Genomic DNA, 15,338 nt, shown 5'->3' on the forward strand with positions numbered 1-15,338 from the left:
TATGTTTTCCACGCTCCTTCAACCTTCCTTCGGGGGAGAGGGGGATGGGGGGGGACGCCGATTTATGTTTTCGCATCCACCTGAATAATGTGTAGTTGCGCCACTGAACGGCGTAATTACAAATAATTATTTTCCTGCAGTATAAGTGTCTTTATCCTGAATTTATCTATTGTATGGGACCCTTATAATTAAACCTATACATAAAATTAAAAATATATATATCTGTATATTTTCAAAATGTGAATACGTATACAGGATATATTTTTGGACACCAAATTTTATGAAAACAAAACAGGAGATCAGCATAGGAGAAGTCTGCAGAAAATGTTTACACAATTGAAAATGGCTACAACATTTAAATAATAAACTCTGTTTATTATACACGCATACATAAAATGTGTTATTATTTAACTGCCTAAGTTTCTGTCTGTAGTCTGTAGAGTGCCTCACAACTAGTGAGTGGCAAAACTAGTTATGAATAGGGAAAAATTACGTTTTTTTATTTTTTTTGTTTTTCCTTTACTGCCTTCTGCTTGCATCACAACACAGATTGTATATGATGGACATAAAATACACAGCTTAGTGTGGCCACAAAATATGATTTTAATGTCAGTTTCCTTTTAAAACGTCAACACTAACCGTCCAAAATGTTGTCATGGTCATGTTCAAAATCTGAAACCATTTTATTCCTACACTTAAATGAAGAGGGTTTTGGTAAAAAAAAAAGGGCAATTCAAAGAGAACACTTCCAGTTGTTGAAACACTAATAGAAAGACCTTCTCAAACACAGTCAGGCCAACAGGCAGTAGTTTTCCACTGAAATCCCCCGTAATGTAAATCTTCTTTCACAGTCCTAACACGATTCAAAACTTCAACCAGTTTAAACCTGTAGGAACAGAACCATCGTGAAGTGCAGCTGTACCATAATTGTTGCTCTAGTTTCTCTTTTGTCTATGCAAATGACTCATATTGTGTTTGACAACATTCTTATTTTTAGCAGAAATAAACCAGCGAGAGGCAGAGCACACCAGCTGGCACATGCAGGAAACTGGCGGGGGTGCATATTTCTCATTTGATATGGGATTAATTGTTCAACAGCCTCGGCAGCTTTGCCACGTCTAACCTCTGGTGTATCCATCTTCCAGAACAGCGGGGGTGCCACAGGTTTAGTCATCTCTCACCTCCACCTGGCAAGCAAGATGCTCGGGACGCCGAACACGCGATCGCGTTTCGTCAATTCCAAACTGGACAAAAGATGTTTTATGTGCGGGGACATCAGCAGAATCGGGCGCGGGATTATATGTTCCGAAATGTCTGCTAAATGTGTAGCCCAGCTTGCTGATTTATCAGCCTCTAAAGCATTGGAAGGAAAATGCATCTAAGCTGCAGCGTGCAATATCAATCATACCCATAAAAGCAAGATTTCCCATATGAGATTTAATATCCCACCCTTGCCCTGAAGTGGGTGAGCCGCATGCAGGATGTTCGGATTTTACATTATTGCAACTTCTCTCGCCCGCCTGCTCCCCTTTTCCTGGCTTGTTAGCATTTACTTTCCCTACATTGAAAGGAGGCAGTTTCCCGCAACATTACAGCGGTGCCACAGTGCTGATCCATCCTACTGGCTTAGCTAAAGTACCCATAATTCTTTCTAATCTTCCCGGGATAATGTCTTCAAGCCTCCGAGATAGAAGAAAACAAATCATCTAAGAACAACGCAGTATCCGATTAGTTAATAAAATCATGCCGGGACTATACTTAAGTCAGCTCATATCCAGTTCACATATAACCAGATATTCCTGGGGATGCTCGGCACTTACAGTGTGCAGGAAGTGATGAGGTTAGCGGTAAAGCGCTTACCCTAATTAAATTTCACTGCTGACCACTGCCAGCAACTGGGAAACGGATATAAGGAATAGAGCTCCGGAATATTACCCCGAGATGAAACCGCTGTGTTTAAGAGTGTTGTGCTAAACACTCTGTGCTGTTCTTTTGTCATATTATGAATCAATTTATAATCCTCCTACTGCGAGGTGGAAATTTTCCAGTTGTGTTACTAGAAACGGATTCAGCAGTTCAAGAGAAGAATTTAAGCTGCACTTTAGAAAATTGTGAGCCGTTTGTAATATACCGAGTTAATTACACAATTCTTCTGAAGTGGTTAAAATAATGTTTTCATTTACAGCCTCTTGTTTTTTTTTTGTTTTTTTTTTTTTGTGTAACACCGCAGAGAGACTTTTAGATTACAGCCGATAGCTCACTTTTACTCACTTTTAATGCCGGGCCAGCAAAGGGTTGAGGTAAAGTGCGTGTTTACTCTTTCACACCACCCTGGGTTTTATGTACCCCTCACATTTCACCCCAGTACCTTAATTGCTTTAGAGAAGCCTTTAAAAAAAAAAAAAAAAAAAAAAAGGAATCAAGAGTGAGCGCATTTCTGAAAGATATTTTTCTTCGCACATCCTATCCTTCTCTCCGTTTCTTTGTAGCTTTGGTGGGGAGGGAAGCCTGGCATTGTCGTCTCCAAGAGTTCTTTGGCAAGCCTTATCCCAGTGACATCTCATATCCATAACTCTTTGTTATAGGCCATTACAAAGAAAGCCCTCGGTTCACTTAGGAGAAAATACGTCCGGCTCCGCGGGGACTAGGCGATGTTGTAAAGACTAATGTACTTTAATTCTTCATCCTTTAAAGCAATACAGGTCATTCCTGATCATTTTAAAAAGCCCATCCTCCCCTAAAAGGGGTCTTAAAGAAAAGGATGAGTTCAGGCACCTTTAAAACGGTTATATTTTTTAAAAAGTGTCTTAACCCCCATTACCGTTTACAGTTTAAACAATGACAAGGGAGTTTCTAGTAAGTATTTCATTTGGGAAGGAAAAGGGAGATGATCCATTTCATAAGACGAGGTGCAATTACCAGCAAAAAGGTAAATCAAGTTATGGTTTGAAAAATACAGTTCCTGTTGCTTTACGATGTCAGAGTGAACAGAACACAGAGTAAAGCCTATTTCATACGTTCTCATCCTGCTGGACCTTAAAGCCTCACTGACAATATTTTCTTTGTAAAGGATTGGCAATTATGACGTCATGCTAAGAATAGCAACCATCCATCCATTATCTTTACCCGCTTTTCCTTGAAGGGCAACGGTACACAGAGGACAGACAACCACTCATGCACAAACTCATGTAGGGGAAAATTAGATTAACCTAAAAGGCATGATTTTAGTGTGCGTAAGGAGGTTAGAGTACCCAGAGTACTGAGACTGAGAACATTCAAACTACATGCAGGAAGACTTTAGGTTGCATTTTGAACACAGGACTTCTTTGCTGAAATTGACTTCTATGTTCAGAAAATGACTAAAACTTACTAGAAATCTGTGAAACTGCAAAAAGTTACAAAAGAAAATGTTTCCTGTCTGGAAGAGGCGGATTTTGTGAGGGAGTATTTTGCTTTATATTGCACACATAAATAATATACAGCTGTTAACAAATGTATTTCCTAGTCAGTGAATGTTTAAGTGTTACTTTTTTTTTTTTTTTTTGCACTTTGACACAGACAACATGTGGTAAAAATCAAATTAGGACTTTAAAATTAGAATCTCAGCTGAACAGCTGTTTCACATCAGGAAACATTGATTTGTTCTCATGAACTTTACTGGATTTCACATGTTTGCAATACCTTTGATGCCTTGCCAAATTAATTATTAGCTCAAGACGCAGTGGGACTCTCTATTAACAGAGGGATTTGTTTTTTTATTGCCTCTGTAGGTAATTTTTATGTCTGAATTGGTACAGGCAGCTTTGACTGACTAATTCTGTAATTCTGTTTCCACAAATCTGCAAGGCATTAATAAAACAGCTGTTCTTTGATGTCGAAGATCTCCACAGCCCTTCTTTAAATATTCAACAATAACCAGAAATGCTTGTAAGCCTTTTTTTATCAGCATTTTCTTTTCCATCTGTTGGCAGGCCATTGTTGTAGTAGCCTTTAATTCCCTTTTTAAGCATCTGTTTTTCAGATTTATCTGGTTTAAAGATGCCAAATACCACAGAACATATTGGTATTTTGTGTTTGATATGTCTGGTTGCTACGTAATCAAACATCCTATTTGATTCTTTATGAAGTCGCAAAAGTCCCTTTGTGAGAGGCTGCCGAGAAAATACTTTTGTTAAAGTTTTTTTTTTCTTTGTAATAAAACTCCTATTCACACATTCCCTCAATTTCAAACATTTGCTATCTGTAGGTGAAATATTAATAACACATTGTAATTCAGAGAGAGGCGACCATTAGCACTGCTAAAGGGGCGATAGACAAAAGATTCTCACAAAACAATTGCAGCACACTTTTGTTTGGACAGTTTCTCTTAGTCAGAAGCTTTTGTTGCATATTTAAAATATTTAATTGTTACATAATCAAAATCACTGCATACCATACATGGAAAATGCCATTAAGCAGCTTTTTTTTGTGGATAGAAATGAAGACAGTGACTGTTTGCATGCAGGAGCTAGGTTGCTACATCATCTTTTCATAGAATCTGTTTCCAAGTCTACATGGATATGTAGAGATATTTTTAAAAATACTGAGTGGAAAAAAATGAAATAAAAATCTCTAATTTGGAAAGTATTTTCAAAAAAAGTTTTATTGGCACAGAACTCCTTTTGTCTTTGGATAAGATTTGCAAACTGCACAGAAAAAATGTTCACAACGCCTACACTTGTTTAAATAAGAGCTATATTCTTTATTATTTAACTCACAATGAAGAACCTGTAATAAATAATAATCTCCTAATACCTTTCATGTATAAATATCACAATCGGGACCTCCTCATTAGGATTCTTCTTCTTCTTCTGTCTATCAAGTCTGTAAAGTTTGCCTGTTAAATCGAGGCAGCTCAGACATATAAAACTGGAGATATCGCTGGGAAAAATACAATTAAAACATCAAAAGTTATACTATGTGTAAAACATATATTTTATATTTACTCAGATAAACTATAACGAGAAAAAAGAATCAGGTTTTCTGAATTATAAACGGGACATTATCAAACAGTTTTTGTTGTGGTAAAATCAACAGATTTGGAGTCAAGCGCAAACAGTTTTGCATGTGAAACAGTCACGTTAATAAATTAAACATAAGCAATCAGCTCCAGATACAGAACTGATTAGTTCCTTTAAAAGGTTGAGCTTGTGAACGGATTGCATTTGAATGTGTTATTTTCTCGATAAAGAGTTCTTTGTTGGTACAAAAGCTTGCTGTTTTGTTTACATCTCATTTAAATTGGCACCGTCTCATCTCTTTTCCTGTGATCCATGGCTGTACAATGCCCCAGTAACCCGTCAAACATGGCAACCCTAGTGCCTGCTGCGAGACAAAGTGGCAGCTGGTGGAGTCGCGCATTTATTGTCTGGGTGTTTCAGAGAGTAATACAGCAGCGCATATTAGTCAACGATTAGGGAAAAAAAAAACTAAAAAACATTAATTTCGAACATTCTACATGAAATCAAAGCCAAAATCAGTCTGTAAAGATTTACTTTGTATTTTTACCGATAGGAGTGTTTATCAGACATGCAATAAATTAAGAAATAAGAAGCTCAATATTTGTAATTGCCTCAATGTGTCATATTGATTTAAGTAAGGAAATAATTAAACTGTTCAGACTCAAACTGTAATCATTTAACCTTTGACATTTCAGAACTGACCTTCCTATTGCAGAAAAAGAATGACTAAACAGCGCAGCTCTTCTGCCTTTCACGGGATTTAATAGATTAGAATGTCATGCATTGCTTTTAGTAATTACAAAGTTCAAAAAGGAAGAGCTGAAGGAAAATATGTTGTTTAAAACCAGCTGGAATGCACTGATAATAGAGAGCGCATGAGCATAAAATGCAGTACTTTTTAAACACGTTAAACCAGACAAGTGATGAAGTTTCATTTGAGAGCAATCTATGAATAAATGTTTTTAATGACACCATCTACAGGAATGAAAGCGGCTGGATTTTCTTTTAATCTTTTTGTTCAGTATGGACTCAGGTCTTTACAAATGGTAAAAGAATGTATTTTCACAATCAAGCAGTTAATTACCTCAGTCAGCCGCACCTCTCTAAAACATTTGAATTCGTAAATCATTTAGTTTTCCTTAAGTGTTTTCTTTTCATTTACTTCGTCCTTGACTGAGATACTGCACAAACAAAAACGCAGTAAAACAAATAATTGCATTTCTCCTAAAAAGCTATTTCCACCCACAATTGCAATCTTTTTCAATGACATCCCTTTTAAAACAGTCGCAAAGCTTAACAGTTACATTTCACCGAAGCTTTAAGATGTGCCCCGTGTCACCGAAAGAGAATAACACAAATTCTAAATATTATTTTGAAAGTAAATATGTATGACTTGTATCAATTTTTTTTTCTGTGTACTAAACCAAAAAAAATTCAGCACTTTTGATAAGCACAGTTGATCCCTGTCACCGTTGTCATGAAGTCAAGATGTAAATTTTGCCCCATGAAATGATATTTTTTCTCTCTCTCTCTTCACTTATGAACTTGAGGGTGACAGATCAAACTGTAACACTTCACACAGAGCTTCAACTTCCATCAAGCTGACACACAACCTGATGAAAAGTTCACGCACCACTTTGGCTGTTTTTAGACTTTGAACTTCTTATTCCACTTTTAACATGGAGTTTAATGGTAATATGTAGTGTTTTTTTTTTTTTTTTTTTTATCCCGACAGAATCATGGTGCTGGATAATGGAAGCCTGCGGCTATCCAATGTCACTAAAATGGATGCTGGGATCTATACGTGTGTAGCCAGAAACCAGTTTGGAGTAGCGAGCAGCTCTGGAAGCCTTTTCGTTAAAGGTAAGTTCTTGAACTGGTTTGAAACATTTGCATTTGCTTGCTGACTGTTGCTGATTATTATTCCCATATTACAGTTTCAAGGCATGTGTCCAAACATTGTACTAAACAAATTAACAGCACCTATTTTATTGATAAGAGGCTGGAAGAACCTCTACCTCTAAAAGTGTCTTGGACCACTTCCATTTAACTGAATGTTAAAAATTAAGTTGCGCTTAAGAAAATGTAAAGACTAATCATGGTTTGATGTGGTCCTATTTCAATCAATGCAAACAAATAAAAAAAGCATGAATATTAATTTTTACATTATTTAATTGTAAATAAAAAAAGCAATTACCATAGTTTTTATCAATATGTATAGGTTTTCACCACGTATCCAGCATCAAACTGACTATAAATTTGGTTTGATGTTGTCAATAATAAAGGATAAACTTGTGTTGACCGTAGATATGTACGTAGATTATACAACAATTTAACCACTTGAAATTGGTTCATGTGGTTTAGAATTATAAAAATAACACTCTACTGGCATTTTATGTTAAAGGTCATTTAAATTACTTTAGATTGTTTGAGACAGATAATGCGTTGTGCTAAAATGCACTGTAGAAGCACACATTTGGGGAATCCCCCACTATTCTGAAAGCTTCCTTGAGACGCAAGACTAGCCTGTTATGCTTAGTGAGCTGCGTAGTTTATGGCTGCTAAAAAAATCTGGACTCCGCACTGCAACTTTTAAACAAAACCAGACATAATAAAATGCATTCTCTGTTTCACCCTAAAGCAATTTCAATATTCCCTTAATGTCTGTCCTTCGTATTCATTCAGTCTGCAACAAATCTAGTGCTTTAGAAGAAGGCGCAGAGTTCTGGGCTCGCCATTTGCATGGAGAGTGGCCTAGTTTCTGTAGTATCCTGCAGAGCAATTTCACAGATATTACACTCATTCTGTTTTTACATCAAAAGTGTTGGACCAGAGTGTATGAATTAGTTAGTTAACTAATAAGTGCCCTGACTCCTGCATATGCAATGATCAAAGGTGGTAATAAGAAATTGCACCATTTATTCAGTTAAATTCCCCTAATTTTATTTTGATAGCAGTAAAGATAACCTTTGTGTATGAAGGTAGTAAGGCAGGGCAGCAGAGATATTTCTTTCCATGGGAAACATTGTTTTTGTCGCACACAACCTCACATCGTAGAAGCTGATTTCCACTTAACTACTTATCCTCTGCAGCTAATTTGCATATATTCAAAAACGTGAGTCCAGCCGCCTCAATGCACTTCATCTGTGGGTTAGGCTCTGTTCAACAGACTCAAGTAGCAATGTTACATATTTATGCTAACACGAGAAAAGGATTCCTGTAAAACTGACCGTCGTGACCTGTGCCTCTGTGGTCACTGAGACAGTAAGCAAAGCAAACCTCCAGCTAAAATACGGATTAAATGGAAAGGTTGCTGCGTATATTACACATCCTTTCATAAAGGAACTAGAAAGAAAAAAAACTGACAGAAATCTGCATATCAAGACAACGCCAGACGGTTGTATCCAGTGTCACTGTTAATGCGGTGAAAAAGATGGAACATAAGATGCACCGCAGAGGAAGCCTCAGACACATACATTTCCAGTAACCACATTCCACTGCAGTCTTTTGCATTGATTTGTTACACATTTAAACTGAGCGTGCGACAAAGCACAGCAAGCGGATATTTAGGTTTCCACGACGGAGCCACAGGCTGTTGGAGTACAGAGCCTGGACTGAGCTGTCACTGAGCGAGGGATTGCAGTCAGACGCTGCTGTAACCCAGAGGCCTTAGAGGGTTTGCTATTTTAGGTTCCGTCTTTTAGCTGCAGATGACAACTTTACTTTTTCCCTGTCTGTCCTGTCAATCTTATAAGATTCTGATCTGGTGAGTTGAAGAGCAGGCCAAAAAGACAGGAAAAGTTCAAAAAGAGGAAAAAACTTTATGATGTGTCATCATCATACTCTGTTTTAAATTCTAATTGGTGCTTTTTTAAAATCATTTAACAGAGATTCTAATACATCAGATGATATAAAGCTATTGCTTTTTTTTTAGCCATTTTGGAGTAGATATATGTTTAAATGCACTAAAGGGACATGAATTTGAAAATAATTGTATGTTGAATAGAATAGAAATGCACTTTACTGTCCCACAGTGGGAAAATTACATTGTAAGAGTGGCAAAATAAAGGCAACCGAAGCATGTAGATCCAAACAAACATAAAACCATAAAAGTATATACAAGTATATATATATATATATATATATATATATATATATATATATATATATATATATATATATTCTACCTCTTTTACTCTGTTCAAGTAAGTAGCTTTTTTAACTCAGAACATGAAAAGCAAACTTTTTCCGGCTTTCTGTTTATCTGAAATCAGATTTTGAGAAACGTGGATCAGCTGCTACACACTGATGTTCAGATATTGCGAGAGGAAATGTGGGTGATTGTCTTTACTACAATTTGGGGGCAATCATTCGAAGCCCTGAAATCTTGTTATTGTTTTCGAATCTACATTACAAGGCCTATGAGTCACCTGATTGTTCCAGCAGATGTACACACACACAGAGAAACAAAGAACTCATCTATTTTATCCAATAATTTATTTATGTCTACTTCCTAACGGGCAGAGGAAACAAGTACAACCAAACAGCATCTAAGCAACATAGAAACTCCTTTTGTTTCCTCTCCTTTATGTCCTTTTATCAAACACAAACTTTGGATCCCTCTAACTCTCTCATCTTATTTTGATGCCTCCAGCCACCACTTGATGCTTTATCCTATCTGTAAGATGAGATATGAGAGTTATTTTTCCAAAAAACACTCTCTACAAGATCTGCCACACAAGTGCTTCTTTCTTTTGGAAACATTTTATTACCACACCATCTCACATCAAATAAACTGATTTCCAGATACAGTAACTACCGTATTTTCAATTTTTTTGAAAAAAACTGGAAACGTACATATATATAAGCTGCACTGGGCTATAAGCTGCTGGTATCTCCGCTGCTCCCGGTTTTCCATAAGGACCCAACAGAGGGCAGCAGAGGGCTGCGTCCTAATAAACCTGCTGGATTTATGAAGGACGCAGCCCTCCGTCTCCAAAGCCGAACAATGGTTTTGTTCATGCCGAGTTTATGTGGCTCTATTTCCCTCCTGTACTGCCAGATAGATAGCCCTCAACTTAAAAGCTGCATCATATGAGTGCCTGCTGCTAGTGCTTGTTCAAAGTTAGCACATTCTTCTTTGATTTCCAATTTTGACTTCCAATGATTCACTTCCTGCTAAAGAGCCCCCTGCTGGCGGTTGAAGAAAATCCACAGAAAAGCCGCACCAGGCTATAAGCCGCATGGTTCAAAGCGTGGGAAAAAAGTAGGGGCTTATAGTCCGAGAAATACGGTAAATGTGTGATTTCCAGTTAATGTAAAGAGCTGTTTACTTGAGAATGTGTTGTCTGGGGATTTAATTCTTAATGTCAGTGTTTTATGTAAAGTTACTGCCTGATATTTTCATATTTATTATCATACCTACTACAAATATTGCCATGCACCAATATCTGATATTAAAACTATAGTTAAGTATTTGAATATTATTATTTTTTCGCCTATCTTGCTGTTACTCAAGTTGTTCTTATGATATCTATGGCACAACTTGTTTCTAATCTGTAGATTATAGCTTTTCTCAGGGCTCCTTGAAAAGACTCTTGGAAACACTCAAACTCGGCCTATTTTTTGAACAATTTCTTTTCTTACCCGGTTCTCTGTTTAAAGTCTAAAAATGAGTAGGTCTTTGTAACATGCTCCACAGTAGCCTTTGGCATCAGTCCATTGGTTCCTTTTGAATGAAGCAGCTCTGGAGCCTTGATAAAGTAAATGGGGGCTAGGAAGCTTTTCAAAGATCGCTGTGCTTTTCAGGGTGTTTTAGTCAGCTATTGTTGAACAGCTGATTGGTACATTGAAGTGATGATAAAAGCCGGTCAGACAGATGGGCTAAAACTTTTTTTTTCCTTTGCATATTCTGTAGATTCAAAGAACTCTTGCTGTTAAGAGTACTTCAGAGAAGTATTGAATTTTTTTTCACATCTTGTATTGTTACAGCCACAAACTTCAATTAACCTTTTAGAAACTGAACATGAAAGACCAACACAAAGTAGCACATTGTGAAGAGAAAGGAAAATCCTAATAGATTTAAGTAGCTCTGATTCGGCTGTATGCTTAAGGTGGTTGTCTTGTCAGAGGCTGAATGTCATCTTAGTTAGGATTGCCAAAGCTCAGACAAGGTGACAAATATGAAACCTAATAATGTGATGGAATCTGGAGACAGAGCAATTTTCTTTTGACTGGAAATGACATTAAGTTAAGGAACTTGTCACTTTGTAATTATTACTCAAAGAAAGTAAAGCAGAGTGATGCTTGCTCATTGTTAGTGACCTCTGGAAGAAAGACAAGACTCTTTACCTTCTCCCTCCTGCAATGTTTAATTCATAGCTGTTTCTCAAAGTAGCTCATAGTCCTGCTTGGTTTGTTTAAGATTTCAGTGTATTAAAGTCAGATACTGCAGTACAAGGGATTTTCTAGGTATTTCTAAAGAGCAGAGTCAACACCACCGGTCTATTAAAATGCCTTTTGGTGGTTCCTCTTAGCATGTTTTCTGGATTAGGGGTTCAAACAGAAGGCCTGTTTTCCTCTTCTGCACACTTTACATGCACAAGAAGTCTGCTGTAACAAATATATATATATATATATATATATATATATATATATATATATATATACACACACACACACACACACACACACACACACACACACAGATGGATAAATGATGCATAAAGCTACTTTGTACAATAAACATATGAAAAATTTGCACAGAACTTAAAAATTTACTTCATGCTCCCCCTGTTGTACCAGAAACATATTAATAAATCGCTGATCAGCACAATTAAAACCAGATTCAAACTAGATATCTTGACTCTTTCTGTTTAGCACGCTTTGATCAACACTTTTCTCTCATTTAGTTTCACAATGCCAGTGTGGTTGATTGAACAATTGTGCAAGTAAGTACAATAAAATCAGTCGGAAAAAGGGAAGTCTACTCAGAAATAAATCACCGTTTTATTCTTCTACACTAACTTGTGCTCCTTGTAAAAGTGCCCAAATTAAAATGGTCAAACAATGAAAGCGAGTGTGTTTAATATGCAACAGTTCAAATCAAAAAAAGCTGAAGAGCTGATTAGCAAATGAGGAGCAGGTGGCTCATTATAAACAGAGTGCAGCTTTTGAGGGAAGACAAGTCACCAAGCTGAGGAAAAAGGAGCGGTATATAAACGGATATGGCCTAGCTAAATAAAACAAAGCACAACCAAACTCTCAGAGATTGTGACACAACGCTACTTTACAGCACACCACAGCTTACAGTATAACAGCAGTCACTAATTGCACGAGTTTTGCCCCTCTCATTTTTGCCGCATGTGCCAAACTTTCTGGAGGCTCACCTGGAATAAAATGCAGCGGGCAGTTGCTTCTCCTCCGGAGCTGTGAGATAAACAAGTCAGCTTGTTTTGACAGAGCTGAATATAGACCTTTACTTCTTCTGACATGTTGCATTGCTAGGCTGTCCATTAGATGCTTATGACATGCCTGCAGAATTCACAGAGGACAGGTGTGTAGGCCCCTCTGGATGGGACGAATTCTCTGCACAGCACTACTGCTGAATGAGACATCCAGCTGAGACAACCAAAGATTATGTTGACGGGCACCACAGAGAGAGGAGGAAATTGTGGTGCTTTTTGTCGCACACAAACAGAGCCAAATTACAGACTGAAAGCTGATCTATTATAAAGTAGCTGGAGGTTTTTCTTTTGTTTTTAGAGACTTTTTTTTTTTTTTTTTTTACCACCGTGCTTTTGTGTACATCAATGAAACAGATGCAAATGGAGGTCACTGTCAGACTCAAAAGGGATTTGTTTTCTTTTGTTAACATCTCACATCGGAGTAGATCAAAAGCTGAGATTTGTTTTTGTAATTATTCATTAGAGTTCGGGAGAAGACAAAATCACAATTTTGCCCAACATGGTAGCTAGTTGGTCAGTGCACAGGAGGTCATTCAGACTGGAAACAAACAAACAACAAAAAAAACAACTACTATGTTACCAATGATTTATGTCCTGCGAATGTTTGTCTGTTATTTATAGAGGCAACCACGATCACGAGTCCAGCAGGGCACCTGGATGTGACCGTTGGAGAGAGCATCGTGCTGCCCTGCCAGGTTTCGCACGATCCGACTCTCGATCTGAAGTTCACCTGGTTCTTCAATGAGCAGGTCATCCACTTTGGAAGTCAAGGGGTCTATTTTGAAAAAGTCGGTGGGGTGAGTCCACTTGTGCATCTTTGCATTCCCTCGTTTGAGGGTCTTCCGTGTCACTCCCGTTTTCCTTCGTGGACAATTTAACTTTGGGCTGTCGTATCTGCCAATATGAGAAGGTTTTAACAGCAGATCCTTCAAGTCCTGTAAGCCGAGGTCTCGCCAGAAATGGCTGTAAACCCTTACTAGTCCAATCCCTTGTAGAAACATACGCAACAAACTTTGATGTGTTGTGCAGCAACATTAATTTCTTCAGATATTTAAGCTGCAGAAATAACCAGCATGATCTGTGTGTATATACTTTAGGCAGCTACTTAAACATATGCTGAACAGTTTCGCTTCAAAATCCATTTGAAGAGCTATGTTTTACTGAGCTGACAGTAACTTTTCATTAGATTAAAATAAATACAGCTCACTTTGTCTCCTTGAAAGTTTATATTTCCATTTGATTATAGCGACTCCTTGCACATATATAAAAGCTTTCTGAGTCTAATAAAATTATTTCAAAGTCCTTGGTTAAAAAACTTTGATATATTCAAAACATATTTTTGATCTTTACAAATAATTTATACATTACAACTGGGTTGTTGTTTTTTTAGATCGAAGAGATTTTTCAGGCACGTACAGTGCCTGAAAAATCTAACCAGCTGCAGCCGTTAAAAGAAACGGCTGCAGCTGGTTAGATTTTTCACTTTTAATTTCAAAATGTGAGTAAATATTCTGAGGTTGCTCAAGAGGATCAATCCTGGTTTTATTTAATAGTTCTTTTAGAAAATAAAAGAACTCTTGTTTGCTCAGTTTGTGAGGTAGAGTCACCTCCTTCATTAGTGAAAGAAGTTTGTCCCATCTACCACTTATTCAGTCTCATTAAAGATCTTTGAATAAGGATAACAAATTTCAGCTCGCCTTTTCAAACTAAGCCTGTTTTGTACAACACCAGGAGTTTTATAAATAGTCTATCTCTGTGTTTTTTATTCAAACTCTACTTTTTTTTACAGGGTATCTACCGTGAATTTATCAGTGCTAGTCAGGCAGCGATCATGACCCGAGTATATATATATATATATATTTTTCCATGTGTATTTTCTAGCAGTAAACATCTGGTTGATTAATTTTGACTTTGAGCTATTCAAAACATGCATGATGTAATAAAATGTGAAAAGACAATTAATAAGATTGGCAGCAGCAAGAGCTTAAAGAGACAGCAGGCACAGAGTTAATCTGGACAACTTTGAAAGAGGTTATAGATCCTTTTGCAAGATTCTTTCTCACTTAAGTGAAATACACTTTTCACATGAAAATGTTTTGAAAACAGATACGTTAGAATATATAGATGTTATTTTTACCTTTTTATCAAACCTTGATTAAGGTGGCTAAACCAGCATTACCTCCATGCAAAAGGTTATCCATCCTGGTCTGTGGTAATACAATCTGGAAAATATATGTTTATCCAAAAGGAAATATTCTGGAAAAATGTTATGTTATATATATATATATATATATATATATATATATATATATATATACATATATATATATATATATATATATATATATATATATATATGTTTAGCTTCTATTCTAAACATAGAAAATCATCTCAAAGATTTTCTAATATAATTTGATATTTGATTTTCCGTTTAGCGTATTTCATGTATTTTTTCTTCACCTAAATTTTGCAAATGCAGATGGGACATGTTCAGGATAAGGAGGGACATTTATTCATCTTCGTCTCGTTAAAGGGCAACCGACGACTTTAGACTTCTCTACTCACTACTTCATTCAGTTGTATAAGCTCAGGGCTTCTTTTTATGCCATATATTGAGTTTGTCAAAGTGAAAGATCTGTAATCTGTTCTATCCTGAGTTCTGTTACTTTAATAATGGCAGGTGTTTTTCAAAGAGTGAAGGATTGGGAGCAACTGCATCTTTATCTCCATAACATCAAAGTAGCTTCCAGTGTCGCTTCTCCCTTCACAATTTCTCACTTCTCTGAGATAAGACATCAACTTTATATCGGCTGTAACTTTAAAGTTCAGAGTTAACCGTGTGTTTGGCATTGAGTGGTTTTCTGTAGACTAA

The 15,338-nt window shown here is 36.8% G+C and overlaps 1 protein-coding gene across 2 annotated transcripts in view; it reads left to right on the forward strand.

The window, feature by feature from the left end:
• The window catches only part of cntn3a.1 (contactin 3a, tandem duplicate 1), a 101,750-nt gene that overhangs the window by 73,789 nt on the left and 12,623 nt on the right, over window positions 1–15,338 (forward strand). For both annotated transcript variants that reach the window (XM_015028630.1, XM_015028631.1), the window contains exons 12-13: window positions 6,736–6,863; window positions 13,088–13,263. In XM_015028630.1, the coding sequence (XP_014884116.1) occupies window positions 6,736–6,863; window positions 13,088–13,263 (304 nt within the window). The remainder of the gene's footprint in view (window positions 1–6,735; window positions 6,864–13,087; window positions 13,264–15,338) is intronic.

Source organism: Poecilia latipinna, unplaced genomic scaffold (assembly GCF_001443285.1).
Source record: "Poecilia latipinna isolate Pla-1442-1.1 unplaced genomic scaffold, P_latipinna-1.0 Scaffold131, whole genome shotgun sequence".
In the NCBI taxonomy this organism is placed as follows: domain Eukaryota; kingdom Metazoa; phylum Chordata; class Actinopteri; order Cyprinodontiformes; family Poeciliidae; genus Poecilia; species Poecilia latipinna.